The sequence below is a fragment of the Perissodus microlepis genome, chromosome 8 (assembly GCF_051167445.1).
Source record: "Perissodus microlepis isolate ML-2025 ecotype Zambia chromosome 8, ASM5116744v1, whole genome shotgun sequence".
Classification (NCBI taxonomy): Eukaryota; Metazoa; Chordata; class Actinopteri; order Cichliformes; family Cichlidae; genus Perissodus; species Perissodus microlepis.
The window spans coordinates 22,522,829-22,547,072 of record NC_140468.1 but is presented as its reverse complement, the minus strand read 5'-3'; the positions used below and the strand labels follow the sequence as shown (position 1 = coordinate 22,547,072).

General features: G+C 41.2%; 1 protein-coding gene across 1 annotated transcript in view; it reads left to right on the top strand.

Moving 5' to 3' along the window:
• cacna1g (calcium channel, voltage-dependent, T type, alpha 1G subunit) overlaps positions 1-19,644 on the top strand; it is a 310,938-nt gene extending 291,294 nt beyond the window's left edge. The window contains exons 33-40 of the mRNA XM_084938287.1: positions 1,102-1,180; positions 1,547-1,668; positions 3,141-3,560; positions 4,909-5,061; positions 8,347-8,469; positions 11,247-11,442; positions 11,632-11,801; positions 17,913-19,644. Coding sequence (XP_084794413.1) covers positions 1,102-1,180; positions 1,547-1,668; positions 3,141-3,560; positions 4,909-5,061; positions 8,347-8,469; positions 11,247-11,442; positions 11,632-11,801; positions 17,913-18,926 — 2,277 coding nt within the window. The 3' untranslated portion in view covers positions 18,927-19,644. The remainder of the gene's footprint in view (positions 1-1,101; positions 1,181-1,546; positions 1,669-3,140; positions 3,561-4,908; positions 5,062-8,346; positions 8,470-11,246; positions 11,443-11,631; positions 11,802-17,912) is intronic.
• The last annotated feature ends 4,600 nt before the right edge of the window (positions 19,645-24,244 follow it).

Sequence of the window (24,244 nt, the reverse complement as noted above, 5' to 3'; positions counted from 1 at the left end):
TAGGTTGCCAATGTAATAGATTTTATTGGCTAAACCCCAACATCTGCTGATGTTTTGCCATTTTGGAGGAGGCCAGAGAGTCATGCCCAATGGAACCTTTTGACGTACAATGATCTGTCTTCTATTTGGCATTGTTCATTTTTGTTTTTGTTTGTTTTTATTTTTTCTCATCTCTTTAATGGCAAAATGCTAGCTAATTTCTAATTGTGCGGTGGATCCACTAGCTTAACTCTATAAAAGTCATTTTTACAATCATTGGCTAGCACAGACCAACAGAGTAATTGTGCAAGTCAGCATTAATATATGTGTACGAGCAGGAGAACCCTTATTATCATACAGATTGATTTACCCTACGATAAATAGATAGCCCTTCAGATTTAGCATCTTGAAACTGGACACATCAGTCACGATGCTGGCCTGCTTGAAAAAGATCATTTGCAAAAATGAAAGTCATGTTGTCCTCAGAGAGACTTAAACTAGCCACTGAGATGAACTCAGGCTCCACAATAGACTTGTACACAGTTGGACTCCAGAGGAGTTGTCCCCTTCAGAAAGAATGCAAGGTTACGGCACATCCCCACTGACTTAACTTTTCAAACCCAAAAAGCAACACCAATCTTTTATTCACAGCCTACCTGCACTCATTGTCAATTTATTATTTTCCAGCTGAATAACCAGATCATGCTAGCTGTCTAGATTGTAACACATTAACTAATTTTCAAATTAACAAAATAAACAACCCGAATGCAATAAACAACTGGCTGTGAGTGATGTCAGCAGCACTAGATGGCAGCGCGGACGTCTGAGATCATTTTTTTCTTCACTTCTGGGAGGCTGTGGTGCTGTCCATCTTTACCTGCTTTGTGTCAGACACTCATTCACATCATTGAAGCATGCATTCGCTTGGATAGGAGATGTGTTTTTTAACAAATGCTCAGTCACTACAGCTTATCTTATACTTTCTCTAACTGCTCTAGAACCATCCTCCATTCTACCCTGCCTCCGAATGAGAAGTTTGTTGTCCCTCCTTATTGGTTTATTTTCCCTGGGCTTTATCTCCTCTGACTAATCGCTCTCTTCCTTCCTGTTGTCTCCCTGCAGGTGGGCAATCTGGGTCTGCTCTTCATGCTCCTCTTCTTTATCTTTGCAGCGCTGGGAGTGGAGCTGTTTGGTGACTTAAGTAAGAACACATACACAATAAAGAGATACTGTGCAGGCAGTAGAAAAAGAAGAAAATGAAATCTCTTAGTTTCCACTCAGGTCATTCACGGGCATACACCGAGCATTTAACTCTCCCCTCTGTGGGTTTAATTCATCTGATATTAATTGCTTCCTCGAATCCTTTGTTGAAATACTATATTGATCTCCTTAATTGTATCTTGAAGCTTTCAGAGCTATAAAATGCTATCACAGTAACTATTATATTACAGGAAAATCCAACTGAAAGCCATGAACACTGCTATCTTTTTTTGTTTCATTCTCTCCTTTACTCTCTGGCTAATCCTCTTTTTGTTTATCTCCTCCCACTTCCCTTTTGTCTCTGCAGTTTGTGATGAACTCCACCCCTGTGAGGGTCTGGGGCGCTACGCTACATTTAAAAACTTTGGGATGGCCTTTCTGCTGCTCTTCAGAGTTTCCACTGGAGACAACTGGAATGGCATAATGAAGGTGAACCAACTCTGCAGTTTCAGATCCATAGACCACTCATACTCTACATTCACTCTTTTGTATCTGCACATTCTGCAGGTCCAGTTCTGTTTTAAAATGACTCCGCAATATGATTGTGCTTGTAATGGATGAAAAAAACATCACATTGGGACCTTCACACCATTCTGGCCTTGTTACCCAGTTTTGTATATAAGTTGTTCATAATGTCAACTTCTGGTTTAAAAACTAAAAAATTATTATTTTTGTAGCCAGATGTGGCTATATTCAAATAATACTGCATTTACAGTTTGGAGGACTGTGGTTGGAGACCACAGCATGACGCACCTTATTGGGACAGAGTGCAATGAACTCGCAGTTTTGCTATGAAATGGTTACATTGAAGATGGGGACCAGGTTTGCCACAGCTCAGTTTCCGTCTTCAAACTGATTTTGTTGTTTAAGAAAATGACAAAATGCTATTAAGACAATCAGTTTGCAGTTAAATGGGGTCAAGCTAGCAAATACATACAATTATCAATTATCTGATAAAGTGGCACACAATGGAAATCTGTTGCCATCTGCATACACAAACATTCACATTAACTACTTACATTCAGGTTCCAATCAGAATCTTGTGTGTTTGCAACAGAAATTCTTCCACAAATTGTAAAGTAGTTGCTGCAGGACTGTGATTCAACGGCAAAATGACAGAAGTGCTCTGCAATCAGAATGCAACCAGTTGAGTGGAGTTTCCTACTGCAGAAAGACTGAGTTAGTTACTGAGTTAATTGCACTGTGTTGGCAGTCAGTTTTTGCAAACCTTCAGCACTCTGAGAGTGATTGCAGTCGCAGTTGCAGTGTTGTTTGCAGGCAGATTGCCTTATGCTCGAAAGAGGTCACCCAGAAGTTGAGTGTTCCACATGCTCTAACAGCAGCAAAAATCAGTGCAATTACAAGGCAATGACCGATATTTCCAAGTCTCAAGGAGGATGCCGTCCTGTTTATTCCCCAGTGTTACTGAATAAGCCATAGGAGGATGTACAGCTAAGTTATGAGCTTAAGTTGATTTTAAACAAACACAGATTCATGCTAATTAGTAACACATGAATAAAATACTGGATCTTCACCACCAAAACCAAAGCACAGATATTTTGGATGGTGTGTTAGTACAGTTAACCAGGAAGCATTATTAATGGTGAGATAATTCACTTTAAAATGCTCCCAAAGGTAAAAACACCACAGACCAGCCTAACATCAGTGATTAAAATTAGCTTAGGTGACACCTGGCAGACATCCAGTAGCTAAATCCATTAGTAAGCCAACTTGAGTGATGGGTCACTGCAAACCAGTACAAAGTTGTTCTTACAAAGTTGTTCTTCTTGCTGTTGTAATAATAATCGGCTGCGAATGGTCACCCAGCTGTAGGTGCATGTTCTTAACTAGAACATTTAACTAGAATACTATTAAATCCACCGTCTGTACGGTCTTTCCAGGATACGTTGAGGGACTGCGCCCAAGATACAGGCACCTGCTACAACACTGTGGTTTCTCCCATCTACTTCGTCTCCTTTGTCCTGACCGCTCAGTTTGTCCTGGTCAATGTGGTCATCGCAGTACTGATGAAGCACCTGGAGGAGAGCAACAAGGAAGCCAAGGAGGAGGCAGAGCTGGAGGCGGAGATGATGGAACTGGAGATGGAAGCGGGGGACATAGCAGCAAGGTCGCCCCAGCTCAACCCTCTGACACTGGGTATGGACAGGTCGAGCTCTGGGGGTTCCCCCTGGAGGTCTCCCAGAGGAGTGGATACAGAGCAGGAAAGGGGTGGTCCTATGGATTCACCCACTGCCGATATAACCAGAGACTCTGTAGGCATCAGAGCAGAATCCCCTTCATGCACAGAGCCCCAATTGGAGGTAAAGAATCTTGTCGCCAAACTAATCTTTTTTTTCTCTCTCTGTCTCTCAAAAAAAAGTCAATCTGTAATTTGCCAGATAATCCCATTAAAAAAAGAATAGACCTAATTCAGTTACGCAGATTAGCTAGTACCAAGCTGGAAACATGATTTTTAATTCTGTTGTGCATTATAAGATGATTTGGACACTGCTGGAACCGGGGCCAGGCTGTGAGGCTCGTTAGATGACCCCTTCATTGTCGTTACCTCTAACTCTGGTTCAAACCATTAGTTGATTCAGCAGCTCGGGCTGAGTAATGCTGAGAATGTGGCACGCCATCTAAAAAAGTTGATTACTTGCTCTTCGCTGGTCTCGGTACAATAACTGTAGTCCACCCATAAATAAACCAAGCCAGGGATGGCTATATTAGGCTGTGTTTACCAGACAGGCTGGCATCATCTCAGAATACAAATGGATGCATTTATCTGAAACGTACCCAAAACGGTTGTCATATTTTGAAGCTCTCAGGTGAAGATCTTTGTCTGCTGCACGTGTACTACGCAGGACTGGACATAGCTCCCTCGCATATCAGACGCTACTTTGCAAATGTCTGGGTTTTTCTTGGTTATGCACAGTCACATCCAGAAAATATAGCTGCGCAGATTTATTATGCTGTGTGACCCACGCTGGCCCATATCGGGATGCTTTACAATTTGTGTGCATTCACGGCTACGTGTGTGTGTGTCTGTGTTTAGCTGGTCCCTCTAGAGGACATGCCAGTTACAGACAGGTCACAGTGCCATGGGAAAGCTGGACCACATGGCCTTGTTGTTCACTTCAACAGCTATTTCCAGACAACGGGGAACTTTGGGGGATAGGAAATAGAGGTTTCGCTATCGTTATCCCTCCCTCCCCAAGATCTTATCCTTCTTCCCTATGTTCCTCTCCCAAAACGTGAGCGGTTAAGTCACACTCTTCTCCCCAGCCTTGTTGAAGACCAGCTCTGCTGCAGTCTTGTAGTGCCCCCTTGTGGGTTTGAGTGTTAAGACATTGCTGTTGACTAAGAGGTGTTTGTTTACTACATTGCTGTGCAATTTGAAAGATTCAACAGGTCATTTAGTAAGAAGCCCTTAGCAGCCCACAAGAGAGCATTTATTCCCTCTGAGATGTTTCTCTTGTCTTTTGTGTTTCTATAACTGTTTCTGCCTGACTGACTGTCCTTTTCTTTGTGATCCATTCTTCTGTCCATACTTATTCATGTATCTTTGTATGTAACTCTCCCCCTGTCCTTGTCTTCTTCTTTTTTCTTTTCTTTTTTCTTCTATTTCTGTCTCCGCTCTCTCTCTCTATTCTCTCTGCATTATCCAAGTTTGTCCAGCGGAGGGCACTCTTTGACTCGGTCTCCCTGGTCATCCAGGGTTCAATGGAGGGGGAGATGAGTCTCATGGACAACCTGTCCGGCTCTATCTGCCACTACTACGCGCTGCCCCCCAAGCCCAGCAAGCACAGCACCGACAAGAAGGTCAATAATCACCAGAAACATCCCTGATGGATCGGCTCCTCCATGTCATATGTGGTTTCGTAGTGTCTTTATCTGTGTGCACCATGTAGGGCTGCTCAAGTACGAAGTAACGGAAATACTAATATTTATCTTGTACTGTCACATCTGATGCTATTAATATAATACACACACTTGTTTTAGTAACACTACAAATTATCGATCGATAATAAATGAAGTATTGATTGTTAACTGAGCTTTGGGTCATAAGTATAAAGGTAATATAGATAATATGGATACTATAGATCATAAAATGAAAAACAAAGGTGTACTAATTGATTATTTACTAGTTAGTTGGACTGTAGTGCATCAAAAAAAATAAAGAGTTTTAACTGATGCTAATAATGTTTTATAAAGTGTTTAAATAGGCAGCAGAGATAGTGATGTCATCAATTAAAAGAACATTAATCAAGAGATGGGTGTGTTTGCTTGCACCTAGTTTAGAGAAAAAAGCTAATTATTTAATACCCTGCTGAATTTGTTTGCTCGCTTACAAAGAAATGAACACTCTCTAATTTTTATGATGGTCTTATAAAAGCACATTACATAATTGAGTTACATATCACTGAGTAAAATGAGTATTTGATTCCCAAGTAAAACATGACTCATTATTTATTGAGTTATTATTAAACCCTTGTTGGCAAGTACAGTGGTAAGATGTTTCTCACAGTTGGTCACCAGGTTTGCACACATCTAAGCAGAGATGTTGGACCACTCCTCTTTACAGAAACTTTCTAAATCCTTTGGGTTTCTTGGCTGGTTTTTAGGCAACTTTAAGCTTGAGCTTCCTCCACAGATTTTCTATAGCAATGAGGTCCAGAGACTGGCTAGGCCACTCCATGGCCTTAATGTGCTTCTTCTTTAGCCACTGCTTTGTTGCTGTGATGGTATGTTTTGGGTCACTGTCATGTTGGAAGATCCATGCATGACCCGGCTGAGGGAAAGAGGTTCTCATCCAAGATTTTACAGTACAAGGCCCCTTGATGTGCTAAACTCAACCTAGACACATTAGCAGAAAGAGCCCCAAAGCATAATGTTTCCAACTCTGTGCTTGACAGGGTAGATGGTGTTCTTTAGGCCATACTCAGCATTTGTGTACATGTGCATTCTTGAACAAAGGGACCCTGCAGGGACTGTAATATCCATTACAGTATGGTATACTGCCTTCAGATCATTAACAAGTTCCTCCCGTGTTTGCGTTCAGGTTGATTCACTATCTTTTTCACGATCATTCTCATCCCATGAGGCAAAATTTTAATGATGTTAATTTTATATTTCTACCAGTTCTCACCGAGCTTCTCGCTGTTGGTCTTGTAGACGATTTCAGCCTTGTGTAAGTCAACAGTCTTGTCCCTGTTTTCTGACCGGTCTTTGGTCTTGCCCATGATGCTGAAGGATTAAGTATGTGAGAAACACATTTTGTGGTTATTCTGGCTGAGTTGTAGGGGATCAAATACTTAATTCACTCAAAGCATGTTTGTCACACTTACATGTTTCACTTTTTCCACATAGGTAAGGTTTGGATAGCATTCTTTCCCACTAATTGAAGTCATTATCAAACAACTGCATTTTGTATTTCCTTGCCTTTGTCTAATATAAAATTTTGTTTGATGATCTAAAACAGGGCTGTCCAACTCCAGGCCTCAAGGGCCGGTGTCCTGCAGGTTTTAGATGTGTCCTTGATCCAACACAGGTAATTTAAATGGCTAAATGACCTCCTCAACATGTCTTGAAGTTCTCCAGAGGCCTGGTAATGAACTAATCATTTGATTCAGGTGTGTTGACCCAGGGTAATATCTAAAACCTGCAGGACACCGGCCCTTGAGGCCTGGAGTTCCTCACTCCTGATCTAAAACATGGAAGTAAAAAAATACAAGTAATGAGGATGGGGGCAAATAGTTTTTTACAGTATATACATAAGCCTTAGCCTAGAAAGCAGCAAACAGAATTTGAACTGTCCAAAGAACTCAGTTTTATTAAATAAAGACATCCCTGTCTGTTTAATATCCTGCAGCCCTACAGCCATTACCATTTTTGTACTGGCATTCTTCTTCATTGAATATTTTCCCCTTACTAACCAGCCTCGCTGCCCACCAAAGCACAGTGCGTCATGTCCCGCCTCAACTATGAGCTCATTCCCTCATTCACTTACACTCATTCATGCCTGGCAGGTTTTTGGTCTGCTTCTGCAGCCTCAGTGGCGTGGTTTAAAGTTTGCCCGTCTCCCCTACACAACGTGTTTCTGTATCTGTATGAGGACGTGACAATGCTTGTGTATTTACTCAGGTGATTGTGTCATTTGCCAGTCAGTCACAGCAGAGTGATAACCACCTAAAGCCAGCAGATCACACACTGTTAAATCCTGCACAGATGTGGCTCAATCAATAGGCTATGGATCACTTGAGCCACTGAATAATGCATCTGGGTGTCTGTTTTTCTCATTTGAAGCCAAATTTGGCACAATTGCATTAGCGCTGTAAAACCCCCATCTTCTAAAAGCTTTAAATGGGTTTGAGATCTCAGCATTAGATGCCACAGGGCAATGTTCTCCTTCTGATATGTTTCAGTCCCTGCATTTTTATTCACGAATGACCCATTTGCCTGACAGAAACAATTTCCCCTGTTAAACCAGTATGAAGGCAAAAAAAGAAAATAGCAGCTCCTTTTACATGAGCCAGTACGGAGCCCCGCAAGGGACATGGGACAAAAAAAAAAATTAAGACGGACTTTTGCAAGATCTCACAAAACAAACTCGGGATCTCGCAAAAGTTTTTCTCCGTAAGCCAGAAATACTGAAGATTTCGAAACACTCAGAGATGAAGCCAATCTCTGAAGTGTTTTACAAGAGGTCCCTAGAAAATTAGGTTATTTGGATTCTTCTTCTTTAGCAACATAAGCAATTAAAAGTGCCATTTAGTGCTTAATATAAATGAATCCCCGTCCTGCCGTGTAATGTCTTACTGGCATCATATTTCGCTGTTAAAGAATCTTTCTGCTGTGCCTGTGTCACAAAAAAAGTCCACTAACAGCTGACTAAATACAGCCGTTTTTTGTTGTTTTTTTACTTTGTCCTTCTTCCTCTGTTGTTTTGCTCTGCTACATACTTCTAGTTTATATGTGGTGTTTTTTTTAAACTTGTATTGTTCTGTTAGTTTCAGGTTTTATCTGTGTAACGTCCTTCTATTTATGTACTGCACAGAGTGCGCCTTTGTTTTCTCTGCTCACCAGCGGTTGTCTCTTCCTGCCTAGATCCCTCTAGCGGAGATGGATGCTCTGTCTCTGGCCTCTGAGAATTCGTGGTCCCTAGCTCTGACAGACGACTCAACCCCCGATGATTTTAACCCCCTATTTCTAACCACTCTGGAATGCAATGTACTGACAGTTCCTCTCTTCATCTTTCTCCATTGTTATTTCTTCTCCTTCCCCTCTGCAGTGGCTTGTACTGTCTCCTTCACTGGGTATTTCCAAAGTCACCTGACCCTCCCCACCACCAAACATACACACTGGGGTTTAACAAGGGGAAGCCAACTGGATGCTAAATTAGCTAAAAATATATTTTTTAAAAAAGAAGATAGCATTTATATGTACCACTACTTATTTTTGAAAATAAGTAAAAACCACACACTTGTTTTTCTTTCTTCATAGAACGTCTGAATGAGCTCTTTGGCGTGCAGCTCATTACAATTCTATTTGGAGTCGGCCATGTTGTGTATTTGGATTTCTTTGCTAAAGCTGCTGCTTCTAAAGCTATGTCCCAATCATAGGCCGCATCCTTCAGAGGACCCGGCCTTCGCGGTCTACGTGAGCCGGGTCTTTCAAAGACCAGGAGGGCTGGAAGTGCGAGGCTGTGAAATGGGACGGTCTAGCCTACTGTAGCCAACTGTCTCGGTGGAGTTTAATCAACTCAGCTGTCTGCTCCTCACTCACTAATATATAACAGGACATTGGAGTAAATTCTCCACCATCTCACACTTCTGTTTAATCAGTTTTCTGTTTGACGTTTATTCAGCTGTGTGAAAACTATAACTTTAATCTCAGCCAGACCGATTTACTCAGGAACAAATAAAACACTGAAAAAAGCCAAACAATAACATTTTTAAGTTATCTAAGTGACTTATATATCATGTTTAACCTGAGTAGCAAAAAGAAAACGATGTGCTGGGAGTTAGTTGTTCTCACCGGCTCTAATGAGCCTCGACCTCCCAGTCAGCTATTGAGCTGGTGGGTAACAGACGTCTCAGAAAACGTCAGAGCACTTTTGCAAATATGCGATGTCTTGATAAACCGAGCAGATATTTGAAGTTTACACGGCTACATTCTCGCCTAAAAATATGTTAAAAGTTTATTTTGTGACCCAGAAAGAGTAATAAGAGTAATATTAAAACTAAGTAGCTGCCGCCATTGTTGGAAACTGGAATTGGCTGGGCCGCGCTATGAATTCTGGGATAGTTTGGGCCACGAAGGACACACCCGACCCATCCCTCAAATTCGGGGAAATGAAGGACGTATTAGTCGGCCGCATTTGGAGCAGCCTTCAAATTAGGACAGACTTTGTTGCCTAGTTGTGACATAATCAGCCTTTAAGTGCGGCCTCAGAAGGATGCGGCCTATGAATTGGGACCTTAACTGTTCTGAAATGGGGCAGGCCAGCAACAGCTCATTTTCAAAGCTACAGATACTAAAACAGCTTATTTGGAGCTGAGATTAAAAAAAATATAAGCATAGCAAAAAAACAACCAATCTTTTTTTTAGTTTAAACTTTATAGACAGATTCTGGGAACGTGTGAGACTTTATTGAACTTGTCAGAATTGGATCTAATATGGGAAATATGAGTGGAGAACTTTTTATGTTTTCTATGTAACTGATTCCAAATAATTAAATAAATAAAATGTGGAAAGCTTACACTTGCACATACAATAACAATGTGTCACTTAAATCATAGCTGACACGTGACAACTGCTAAACAAATGAGACGTTGTGTTAAGTATAACAGTGAGTAAGGGTCTTGGTAAAAGGCATCTTCCACATCCTGGCATTCTTTGTCATGACCCCGTTCATTATTTTCTTTGAACATGTCGTCATGCACTGCAGCCCATGTATGTGTCCTCACTGCAATTAATCTATAGATCCCTCTATGACACACCATCCTACAGGCTCTGAAAATGAAATTGAATGTCGTCTGGGTGTCAGAGTATTATTAACCACCGGTTTGGGTCATTAATGATCACATGGCTTCATGACCAGAGAGGGTCACTGTCACCTTGGCTCAGTGTTGCTGCTGAATCAATACATATATCATCAGAAAAAAAGAGCAACGAGGTGCTCTTAATTGGATTGGGACAAATGCAATAGAAAAATAAAGACAATGGAGTGAAGAGGTAGAGGTGTTCAAGTGGCTTTGAAGTACCCTGGTGAAACAAATTTATCTTTATTTCTCATTCCGCCTTTTCAGCCTGGTGTGTTTTACTTTCCAGTCCAGTCCAGTCCAGTAGAGTAGTGCGCCTCCTTACCTGCCAGTTTGCAGTTTTTTCTCCTTTGACTACTTTTTTCACTTTCATCTCTCTCTGTGTGTAAACTCTGTTCTCTCCCCTCCTTCTTTCTTTTCCTTTGTGCTTTACGTGTGAGTCTTCGTCTCTTCTCACAGTCCTTTCCTGTCAGCCTACTTCTGTAGATGTGCTGTATGCTGTCCTCTGGTGGTGTACTTTTCAGTCTCCTCTGAGCTGCTGTGTGTTTGCTACAGGGTTGTAAAGTGTGTTGGACCCCCTGTAGCTCTGTGCTGAATGGGAACTGATTCTTTAATGGGTCAGGCTGCAGGACACTGCCCTAGCTGACACACAATCACGGCTTAATGTAAAGTTATACGACCGACAGGCTAAAAGCAGACACAAGAAGCACAGTGTCACATGCTTTAAAAAAGGAATTGGAAATGTTTCTGTGATCTGTGGCAGCTCTGTGCCAGTCAACTCCAATGTGCAAAGATCCTCTGTGTTTTCTGTGTATGCTGATGATCAGTACCTCTTTGTTGACATTGTGTCTTAGACAGTTGACAACCTGTGAGTGTACTGGTAAGAGTGTGAGAGTGAGTTAAAGAGCAGCCCAGGCTCTTCTTGTTCTAGGGCGACCCTGATTGTTTTCTCTGCTTCCCCAGGCGGAGCAGCTCGGTCCTGGGGCGCTTCGGGACGACAACCTGTTGAGCGTCAGAAAGCCTGCGGTGGGACGCACGCACTCCTTACCCAACGACAGCTACATGTTCCTCTCGCCACAGCCCGTGGGGCAAACATCTCCCACTGCAGCACACCCACAGGGGCCCCAGCACATACTGGGCACTCACAGGGCCCAATCGGGTAATGCCACATTTCTCTTTAATGTCATTTAGCGTAGAATGTGTTTCATTAGGACAGAACAGAAATGGGTGGGCTTGATTTTTAACATAAAGCATTGTGGCATGAGGAGGTTATTTTATCTAAGGTAAACACAGCTACTGTAACTGTTGTGCATTCATTGAAGGTGCCAGCACTGTGCTTTGTGTGCAGGCTCCAGTGGCTCAGTGCGTTCACAACCCGCGGAGTTTTCCCAGCAGCTGACCGTTCCCACAGACCTCTTCAGACCCATCAGCCCACACAGCCACTCAGATTCAGAGAGTATACCACGAAACCCACCGTCTAGACGCACACACACATTTAGCCGTACGCTACGCAGACAGGTAAGCAAAACACACTGCTTCAGATTTTCACTTGACTCCAAATTTACTTTTCTAGTTTTATCCTGTCTTTTTACTACTTAGTGTGATAATACATATCTGTATTATATGTCTATACTTGACTGTGGTGCTTAACTGTCTGTTCATACCAAACTCTATACAGGCTTATACAAACTGCTGGAGTTTTTACTGTTTGCTGCCAGTGGAATCGGTGGGATACGAGTTATGAGTATTAGAACCACTCTGGGAGAAAAATGATAATATATTGAATGGAAAGCAGTTATTTTTAAACCATAATAGCTAAAAAGAAAGTTTCGTTTTTTCCTGCTTTCTTCTATAACGCTGAATCACTAACTTATAATAAAAAAAGAATTATGCATTATAACAAAATATTAGTACCTGTTATTAAATATAATATTAAAACAATTTGATAAATAATGGCAGTTTTACATGAAACGATCAAGCCTTATTTTTGCAGATATTTGTGGCTACAAGTATTAACTATGCTCAACGTTTAGTGTATTAGGTAGTATTGTTTTATTGTGTCTTCATTTTCACCGTAAGCCATAATAAGAAAACATGCCTCCTACACCGTTTTTTAAATTTATTTATTTATTGTATTTATTACAGTGTTATTATTAATAACAGTTTAATATATATAAATATAAATAAGATGCTGATGAAATCTCAAAATTAAAATGAAAGGAAATACACTTTTCTGTACCAAAGTTAGCATAGCACAGTTAGCATAGCATAAAAATGGTTTAGCTAACCTTGCCCTTTCAAGCTGCGCTACACAGGCCAGCTAGCTTAGTTCAGTCCAAATGAAAAAGAAAACAACTTTCTACCAACATCTAATGAAAACTGTCAATATGGAACAATTTAGTTCCACTCTAAACTAACTGAATGAGAGCATATTTGTGAGTAGTATTGATTTTTTTGTTATATAATCTTCTGTTAGCATAACTGCTCATTTGAATGTCTTCCAAGCCTTGAGAAATATTCCTTGAAAGTATTTAAAGAATTTACAAGAAAGCTTACCTAAAAGAGTTCAGGGAGTGTGTGTGTTAAAAAATAATAGTCAAATATCAAGCGTGTTAGAACTGCATTGCCTTATATACTGTATTTCCATTCCACGAGATTGTAACACACATCTTTCAATAAATCTCTGCAGCTATTTTCCATTTCTCTAGCAAAGTATTAAGAAATGAGGGGTGGCTCAAGACTTTTAAAACACTTTATGTCACAACAAGAAAAACGAGCATGTGCTAAAGCAGTGATAGCCATCCAGTTCTGCGTGCAACCTTTCACATTTTTTTATAACCATTTTTATCTACTCCGTGGTCCAGATAAGGAAACGCATAGTAAGGTTCTTTACTATCTTTCAAATTAGATAACAAGCAGCCTGAAAGCCCATCGGGTCCTTGAGGTATCCAGATAGAGAATGCCTCAGCAAAGACATCAGCGAAATTCCCAGCCATCATAACTTATTTAAAAACATCACCAAAACTAACCAAAAAGGAAAACTTTATCATATAATCACATTTGGAATATTAATTGTCAGCTTTACCAAACAGAAATTAATGCTCCTATAATATGCCTTTTTTGATAAATCAGGCCTTTAATCTTAATTCAAAAGAGTCTATCCCAAGAGTGGCTCTAAAACTCCATGAAAGAGAATCATTTAAAGCTTTCCGTGTTGGATGTTCTAAACATATTCACTTTCCCCCCTCTGTCTGTCTTCTTCTTCCTGGGGTTTTGTTTATTATTAACTGATCTGCTGTCTCATTTTTCCACACTGTATCTGTTGGTCTTTGATCTCAGCTCAGCTGGGCCCAAAAGCCGCCCGACCCTGAGCTTCTGTTCAAACACAGATACTCCTGTTTCTGAAACAGACAGTAGACTTTAGTTACCACTGGGCCTTTCAGAAACACTGGACTCCATGTTCATCTTCAGAGAGACAGCCCAACAAACACACTATTGCATTCACACACACACACACACATACAGAATCCTCTCTTGCCCCCTCCCTTCTTTGCCACTCATTGACCCAAATGTTTGTCTACTGCTAAGCATCAGCCACAGAGTATCTTTAACTCTCTCAACAGGTAGTTAGTTAGCCTGTAAGGAGCTAACTTAGTGAGAGTTTATTGATTTGTGCAAGTGACTGGAACTACATAGCATCTCATAACTGGATCTTCCAGTCACATGATAGAATGTATTGCAGCAAGATACAGGTGTAGTGTATGTCACTCATGGTACAGTGCACTTAATATATTACAAACAAATACAACTCAGGGGATTGCTACAAAACAGCAAGTGCTGTCCAGTTGCGTTTGGCTATTTTCTACTCAGAATCATGATTATTGAGTACCAGAGAATTTTGTATTGCCTAGGTTAGTGCTTTAATAGTTATTAATAGTTGAGTGTGGTTCTATTAAGTCAGTTTTGCTTATAAAAATAGTTTTGAAAAATTAACTCTGACAGGGTGATCCTTTTAAGCTTCGTTCCAGTGTGCACTCTTATGATTTCCTACCTGGTGTTGCATTGCTGTGGCTGGTGATTGGCCAGGCCTGCTTGTGATACCTTCGCCCACTTGGTGTCACTGTGGTTACAGCATTCTCATGCAGGGAAACCCCCATAAATCCAAACACTGCTCCGAGTGCTATGCTCTAAAACTCATGCATGTTTTATTTCCTCATCTCTATAGATTTAAGAGCATATTCGAACTGACCCAATTCAACACTGTTAGATTCAAGCACCCTGCTATCAATGCCCTCTCCCAAGTCTGTGAGAGATGAAGAAAAAGTCATGTGTTCATCGGGACATTTTAGCAACCACTGTGCTTATTGACCTTTCCACTACTGCAGTCGTTACATACTGTTTTCCCTCAGCCTGCTGGCCTCACACCCTGTACATGGTTCTGAATAGAGGTAAGGGTGATCACAATTGGTTGCAAACTCTTCGTGAAACTGCAGTGCTGACGGCTAACAGGGTTTTGTATGAATGGTCAAAGGTTAGATGGTCATTTGGTCTGGCTCGGAGCTCACCGTGTCAGCCAGCGGTCAATCAGTCCATAAAAAACCCAAAATATAACAAAACAATAATCAAAACAATAAAATACTATACACTTTTCCCAGCTACCTTCGTTCTTTAAAATATTATTCACATATGTGTTTAGCTATATTGTTCGAAACCTTAATAATGGACGTTATTAGTTGAATTAGTGAAAATATATGCCTTAAAGTTCAGGGTAAATTATTCAGATGAATGTAATGTGCCGAAACATCTACCTGGGTCATCTTTCTCTAAATCTACTACTACTTATAATAATAATAATGGATTGCATTTATATAGCGCTTTTCGGGACTCCTCAAAGCGCTTTACAATTCCACTATTCATTCACTCTCACATTCACACACTGGTGAAGGCAAGCTACAGTTGTAGCCACAGCTGCCCTGGGGCAGACTGACAGAGGCGAGGCTGCCATATCGCGCCATCGGCCCCTCTGGCCATCACCAGTAGGCGGTAGGTGAAGTGTCTTGCCCAAGGACACAACGACCGAGACTGCTAGATCTTTGCATGATACAACGAGCATAATAATCTTTATTTGTAGTATACTGGAATGAGACATGTTAGATCAGGGGTGTCAAACTCCAGTCCTCGGGCCGGCATCCTGCTTGTTTTTGAGATATCCCTGCTCTACCTGCTGCTGATTACCTGGATCAGGTGTGCTTTGCCAGTAAGAAGCTACAAGGGCAGGTTAGTTGGAAAACAAGCAGGACAGCAGCCCTCGAGGCCTAGAGTTCGACACCTGTGTGTTAGATTATCTGCCTATAAAGGCGTCCTCCAATTAACTCTGCCTGTCACAAACATACAGAGCTGTGTGCCTGAGGCTACGTCCACACGAATGCGTTTTTGTTTGAAAACGCATTGTTTTCTCTCCATTTTGGCCTCCTGTCCACACTGAGTCGGCGTTTTCCCCGAAGGAAAACACAGCGTTTTCAAAACGCTCTCGAAAACAAATACATTTGAAGACAGTGCTTTTGCGTCACAGTGTGGACAGCGAAAATGGAGACTTTCGAAAACGATGACGCATTTTAGTCATGTGATGCAGTCATGTGACCAATTAAACAAAGATAACAGAGGGCATTATACAGCAGCTTTTTTGTTTGCTCTCAATTTTGACAGCCCTATTAAAGATTAATATCAGTTTGTACATGCTTCAGATAGCTTTTCTTCAAATTCTTTAATTCTGCTTCGCTTTTGCAACTTTGTACTTTTGTGTTACTTGCAGCAACAACTCCACCTCATTGTTAGTCCATTTCTCGCCATTTTGCCACGACGTTTCAACGAGCCCGAAAGTAAATAAACGGCAGACAAAAATGAGGCAGGCCGAATCTTCTTGCGTTTTACGCATGCGCAGTACTGGAACGTAAGCGTTTTTGGCCGTTTTAATGTGGATGCACAACGACGATAACGCCATTTTCAAATCTATCCGGGCTAGTGTCGACGTAGCCTGAGATGACCATATTAGGAATATCCCCTCTTTGTGCCATCACGCTGATCTGGAAGTAGAAAAAATAAAGTCGAAAACATAAACACTGAAATAATTGCTTGTACTTAACACTTTTTTGTTTCTTTGTTTAAAGAATAAAATTACCTACTTAAAAATTGCAACAGTTTTGGCTGCATATTGGACTCCAAGCTATTTATGATGTTGTGGCAATTTTTAAGTATTATAAGATTTCTATGTCTCACATTATGATTTGTAATAAAAGTAGTCCTTTTGCAGTTTGCTATGGTGGCCCTGCAACTTAGGAAAACACCAGCCAATGCTGCAAAAGCACGCAAAACAAAATGTAAATAGAAAAAAAACAACACACAATGGAAGTTGAATAAAACACAACAGAAGTGCCACAAAAGCTCAGAAAAAACAAACAAATAAACCCAAAAAGCACAGAACAAAACTCCCAAAGTAAAACTAAAAAAATTAAATGGAAGTGTTTCTTCGGTGACAATAAGGTGACAAAACAGTTGCAGAACTGCAACCTCTAACATACATGGCAGATGGCCCCGCCCCTCCCTGAGCCTGGTTGTGCCAGAGGTTTCTTCCTGTTAAAAGGGAGTTTTTCCTTCCCACTGTCACCAAGTGCTCACTGAAAGGCGATTTGATTGTTGGGGTTTTCTTTGTCTCACTTTAGTGTCTTTACCTTACAGTATAAAGTTCCTTGTGGCAGCTGCTGTTGTGATTTGGTACTATATAAATAAAATGAAACTGAATTGCAGAAGTACCAAGCTAACAGTAAATGGCTAACAGCAAGCATGTAGCTACAGTATTATATGAATCACATGATTAAAAGACATATTACCTCACATCTTTTTCTCCCTCACGATGCTGAAGATTCCTTTGCGTCGTGTAAACGCATCTCAGTGCGATCCTTCACATGTTTTGGTTTCTGGCTTTTTGCAGCGTTTTAAATTTACCGGTGTTTCCTTAAGTTGCAGTGTGTTTGACCTCCCAAGGCAACCATAATTTTCTCATTATTTTGCATGAAAAAAATGCAAAAAGGTTTACTTTCAAAATTAAATCAGATAGTAGGGTCTTTACCTTACATTATGAAGTGCCTCTCAATAAAATTGAATTGAATTAAAATGAATTGAACTGAAGAATGAGACATAAATCTTACAATGCCTACGTGACACAAACATTTACGTTTGTGTCACATAGGCAAGTTTTTTTGGCTTCTTTTTTAAACGTCAGAGCACAGAGTAACTTTAAACCTTCAACACATGAATGTGAAAGCACAGAAAGTATCCACTAATGTCAGATGTTTCTTACCCAAGTTACTCTTGAGAAAACTTAATCTGAAATATTGACATTGAGCAACATCATCTTACAATTATCACAATAATGTTTCTTAGAAAACTAAAATAGTAAACAGAGGACTGTGACAGTGAGCTGGTCAGACTGTGAACTTTGACCCAAACTGCTGCTTCTCACCCTCATCATCTATCACTAACCAATCTCCCCCCTCTCATCCCCGTTCCCCCTCCCGACCTTCCTCTCATTGCACATTTACTTTAATTCCCCTCCCCCCACCCGTTCTCCAGGTTGCGGTGTCTACTGATTCTCAGGAGGCCCTTTGTACCGACGTAGGGGAAAGCAGTGAAGGACTCGTGAATGTGGCCTCTCTTGGCCTCCCTCCATCCCCTACCCCCTCCATCTCCTCTACCTCTCCCTCTTCCTACCATCATCATCATCACCCTACTCCTCAACAACCAGCTCTGTGCCTGGTCCCTGCCACACCGGGCGCCTCCCCTAAACCATCACGTCCCAGCACAGTGCACACCCAGCACCACGACCAGCATTGCCTCGCCTCCTACTCCCCCTGCCCTTCGCCTCCCCCTCCCATACCCGCCAGGCCGCCCCAGCAGGAGGTGTCAGAGGATCGGGAAGTGTCCCTCATTAACCAGGTGGTGTTGGCCGGCAGCGATGACATCACGGCCGAGGACAGCAGCAGCAGCGGCGGGAACGAGGGTTACGGCAGCTACGCGGGCTGCCAGGAAAGTCGGAGTCCATGTTTGAGGCAGCTGAAGAGGTTCCACAGCGCTGACACACAGGGCCGCAATGCCCTCCTGCCCCGCCCCCGCCCTTACTCCTGGCTGGACGACCCACGGCGCCATTCTGTGGAAGTCTGCTCTCCGGTTGATTCCAGCCCCCAGTGCAGCACCAACTCCACCTCCTCCGGCTTTGTGTCTCGGGCTGACAGCCTGCAGATTCAAAGCCAGATCCCCGCTCAGACCTCCCCCCGCCGCAAGAAGAAAATGAGCCCACCCTGTATATCTGTGGACCCCCCTGAGGGACTGGAACCCCAGTCTGGCCTCTACCCATGCCTGGGTGGGCTCGGTGGCATGGGACTGACTGGGTTAGGGATGCCCCCTCCCCTACCCAACCGGGACACCTACCTGAGGAGGAGAGCACCCTCCAGTGACTCCAAGGACTCCTTTGACCTGGCGGTCGGAGAGGGTTCAGGACAGGACGGAGGTTCACCGAACCCCAACACCAACTCCAAGTTATTAACTCTTCCCAGCTTCTCCTTTGAGAAAACAAGCTCTGAGCACTGAACACCAATACTCGAATACACACACACGCACACACACACAGCTGGACGAACCCTCCACACACATAAACACACGATGCACTCTGTGTGTCTGTGATGGTGATAGTTCTAGTAATAATGCTGTAGAAAGTAATAATGGTAAAACTACAACAAACAGTAAAAACATCCTTGGTTTCATAAGGAGTGCAGTACTGTAGTAGTGTGACCATCCCTCGTCTTTGTATTGTTACTGCCAAAACAGCCAGAGAAGAAGAGAACGACAAATATTTCTCTGGCTGCAGCTTGACCCCATAACGTCTGGAGTGACATCAGCGCCTGGGTTATTAGCGCCCACTGCGGTCGCCATATGAACTGCCTGGTGTTAATACAGAGCGGACCTGGTCAGTGGAGGTACAAAGCAATATTTAGAGACACTATTTTCTTAAATTATTGGCCCATAGTGTTTGTACAGGATGTTGTTTTTAATTTCATTTAACTGTTATTTTCATGTCTTTTTGTGATTTTCTTTCTTTGTTTTTTATTTTTTTGTTTTTTGTTTGGTCAACAATGGTTTGTCTTTGTCTTTCTTTTTCACTGTAGGATATTTCTAGCTTTCTTGGTTTATTAAGGAAAGTGAACGTTTTTCAAAGTGGTGAAAACCAGTATTTGTAGGAATAATATATAAATATATATATAAAAAAAACAAAAAACAAGTCATTAAACTGAACTTGGATTTTTAAGCACACGCAGACCTTGGTGGTTTGATTGTTGGACGATAACCTGATTGCTTGTTTCTTTCATGTGTTCCTGACAGCTCCAAAGCCTTTTAGACAGAATGACTGATGAACAGTCTGAGAAAAACAGCCATGTCAATTCTTCTCACATTTCATGGCCACTCACCCCAGATTCAGCATTCTTAGTCCGCACAAAAAAAATTCTCATGAAAAGAGATCTTTTGATATCTTAGGTAAGTACAAAGGTAATACACCGCATTTGTAAGAATGATTGATTGATAGTTTAACTGATATGGAAATGGCTGCTTTCTAAACATACTGCATACACAACAGTGACGTCTAAGCTGTATTTCTGCTTCTATATGTTGTGGCACAAGTTCTATGGCAATGATTGTACAATCTGAAGCTACACCGGGACCTCTTCAGCAATGTAAGTACAAGTTAGAGCTACAGTGGCGAAACAGAATCTGCCAGCCATCTTCAACGCCTGCCAGAATGTTGGGGTTGTCTTCGCTGGAGTGAGTGGATGGCTACAAAATCCAGTCAGTCATAAGACAGCGCAACAGAGTGTTGATTAGCAGTTCATAAATTTATTCCTATACAACGCTTCATTTTTCAGAACTTTGCTTCAAAGTGGACAGACTTATATTTTTTTAAAGTGTTCTTGAGCTTAATTTTTCAGTAATGCAGTAAAAGCATACCTGGACAGAAAAACACGCAATGGGATACAACCAGTCATGGATTGGTCTCCCCAAAGCTCAGACCTCAACATTATTGAAGCAGTGTGGGATCATCTTGACAGGGACCAATACAAAAGGCAGCCAAGATCCAAAGAAGAGCTTTTAATGTCTTCTGAGAAGCCTGGAGAAATTACAGGAAAGCTGCCTGAGAAAGTTCACTCTGTGGTAAAGATTAAAGGTGCTCATACGGTATCAAATATTGATTCTCAAGCTCGAACTTTATAATAATGTACTTCCTTGTTTTCATGATTTCATTAAATTCCTGAACCTGTTTCCCATGTTTTCGGAAAACGATTAAGAAACGAAAGGTGGCTTAAAATTTTTTGTAGCCACTGTGTTAGATTACGCATTTTCACTGCCATGATGCGGTTTATGAAGCATAAAATCATCATTTGTGGTGTAAGAAACTAATGAGGTAAGAGAATTTCACTAACCAAAAATGGAAGCACAGAAAAAGTTTTGCCACCAAAATAACATGCACTGGTTTGCAGCCTACTTTTTACTGTTATTTATATCTTTGTTACTAGCAGCCAGTGCAGTATAAGTATATCTAGACAGAAAAACATTATCAGTCATTGATTGGCCTCCCCACAGCCTGGACCTCAATAATATGTGTTGCAGCATTGTGGTATCATTTTGACAAAGAACAGAATAAAATGCAGTCAATAGCCAAAAAAGAGCTTTGAATGTTCTTTAAGATAACTGGAAAAGTATTCCTGATAACTGCGTAAAGACATTACAAAAAAGCTTGCAGTTTGCATTGTACTATTAATATCTGTGCCTACTTAGAACCCGAGGACAATATGAAAACCTATACAGCAGTGATTTGACAGTTTAAAGACAGCCATGCGTTAAGCACACTGCTTTATCATCTGTTTTCAATACAGCATGAATATTATGCTGAGAGACCACAAACCCTGCTGGAAAATGTTTACTAAAGCAATGCAGGGACTTATGCATTACCTTAACTTTTCAGAACCAGAGGCCATGTCCATCTTTTATATTCAGTCTTTATAAGTCTAAGCTACTTAAGTGGAACTCCACTTATAAAAGTATGTTCGCAACACACTGTAAAAGTGAAGAGAAACCTTGGGAAATATAGTTAAGGAGAACTACTCTGATGATATATGTCAAAGAACCTGTGTAAAGGTCTCAAAGAATATTACAGATGATTAATAGGTGTGTAAAAACCTTTATGAGGCGACATATATCTGCTCTGTTTCTCTGTCACCTCATTCTTTGCTAGCTCATTTATAGCAATGCTCCTTTCTCACAGAAAGTGGAACTGATTGTGGAGACATTTAATCTTGAAGGCTACATCTTTTTATTCTACATCTTAGATTATGCCTCCTATTTGACTTTGAAAAGTCTGTTACACGAGTAAATGTGTAAACCACCGATTTGAAAATGAAAATAGGGTGTGGGGCAGAAAAGAAGCTTGATAGCCCACTCATCTCTGTGTACAGCTAGAGAATCAAGGCTACATTATCCAATAAATAAATAAAGCAATCCTCTCCATCTCATTCCAGCAACACCACAGGTGCCAAGGGCAAACCGCTGGCACCTGTGGTGTTGCTGTCGAGTGGTGTCTGTGTGCCTTTTTCATGGCCAGTTCTTTTCCTGGCTCTGGCTCTATCTTTACATGCTGTCTATTTTTACCTAGCTGACTTGCATGTTAGAAGCTTCAAATTCACCTGTCAATCCATGTAGTAACGCAATATCAACAGATATAGCAAAACCTGTTTTAGTTGTATAAAGTAATTAGCAATAGAGAGATGTGGCCCTCTTGCTCTCTATCATCAACTATCCCGTCTTTAAGTGATGATGTTTGAACCCTGCTTCTGGGTCCAAACTATTCTGCCTATATTACGGTTGTTGTGTTTTTAACATGTTTTAATGCTTTGTATCTTGATCTATTTAATCTGAACAAGCCCCTAAAAACAGTCAGTGATGACTGTCGGCCTCACTCAGTTTTTATTACCACTATTCATTTCAAAGCTCAGTTTTTAAAACCTTACAATGTAACTACAGCCCAGCCCATGCAGCAGTATATTAATGACTAACTTCGTATTGTGGATTATCTCAGTTATTCTCCTGACTGAAGTTTGGTCCGTTTATAGCATCCTGCCATGTGATTGCATTTGTGTCGGGAACCCTCACGTTAACTTTTATCGAGCGGAAAAAAGTTAGCATTCACTGTCCAGCTTCACTGTGTATGCTAACATAGCTGTGTCGCTAGCCACCACGTAGCACATCATTATATATCAGCTACCCCAACATCAGTAACACTACAAACGTCACTGTTTAGTCTTCTGTCTTCGTTTATGTTGGAAGTGATAGCAGAGCTATACGTTTTAATTTTTTCAGAAATCCCTCAATCAGAACATGGTATATTATGTTTGAGTGGAAACTAGCAAGCTAACTCCCTGCTAACTTCGAACGCTGTTAAATTTTATAAATTCTGTTTTCATGGATGCCTGGATGTTAAACTTAATTGTTACACCTGTTAGAGTAGCCACCATTTTATTAAAGATGAAACAGACAGACAGTTTGTAACTCTTAGTGATGCCACAGTGTTTGTTTGACTTTGGGATCTGAAGCGAAATTTAGACCCGGAAACTGCTAATGACGTCAGACTTATAGACTGGATACTCTGTTTTAATGGTTTAATATCTAGAACGCGTATAGACTGTGAGAGACCCCCTCACAGAACAGAGCAGACAGTGGTGCCATTGGAGCCAGTATTGGTAATGTCAGAAATTACATGAATACCATAACATTACAGAAGCTTTGGTGGAGCTGGGTTGTGAAGCGGCTTGCAGAGGTAGCAACAACAGTACAGTAAAAAGCACAGTCCATGTCTTTTCTGTCCTTCTGTCTCCACCCCTTTACCTCCAACCGGTCGTGGCAGATGGCTGCTTCTCCCTGAGCCTGGTTCTGCTGGAGTTTGTTCTTCCCCCAAGTAATCAAGTGATTGTTGAAGTTTTCGTTTTATTATTGCAGGGTCTTTACCTTTATCTTTACCAGTACAACTGTTCCAATTTGGCACTATATAAATAAAACTGAATCAAATCGAATTCTGCTATTTGGATGTTCAGAAGGGAACAAGAACTAACACAAAGGTTAATTAACTGTCATTCACCCATTATACATATTGCACATTTCATTAAAACTGCTAGCAGTTAAGCTGTATTGTGGGTAATGTTGTCTTGCAGTCCTGTTGCATCAGTTTTAAAATTGTTTTATTTTAATCTGTTCATGAGGGTATAATCACACCTACAGTTCGTTTGCTCTGGTGCCAATCAGCTGATGAGTTTGTAAACTTGTAGCTTTACATCATGATTTGATTTCTTTTCAAACTGAGAAAAATCCAAGTAAACTACAAACCGCTTGAGAAATTTCAGTTCATTTACTGGACAGATGTGTCTGCGGCACGACCAATAAAAGTAAACGTCCAGTATTCTGGATTATTGGAGAACATGTAGAATTTATATTCATTCCACAGCTAGTTGCCCACCCACACAGACCTTTTCACAACCTATTGTAACTTGCTGCATCCCAGAATACAAAGTGTATGTGGATACAGGAAGTGTTTTAGGTCAAACTTGCAACATAGACACGGTAGTTCATTTGAGGTGGGATCACGTTCACACTGTAAACAAAACGCTCCGGAGTTCATTTGGAACCACACCGAAACCGCCTCTTCCAAATTGGTCTCAGTGCGGTTGTTTTGGTCCGCACTCGAGTTCGATTACTGTGAGGGGGAAAACAAACCAGAGTTCAATATAAACTGACGAAACACAGCAGGTGTGAAAAGATCCCTTCCAGTGTGACAGTGTGACTGTTTTACTGCAGGATGTCTGCTCTGA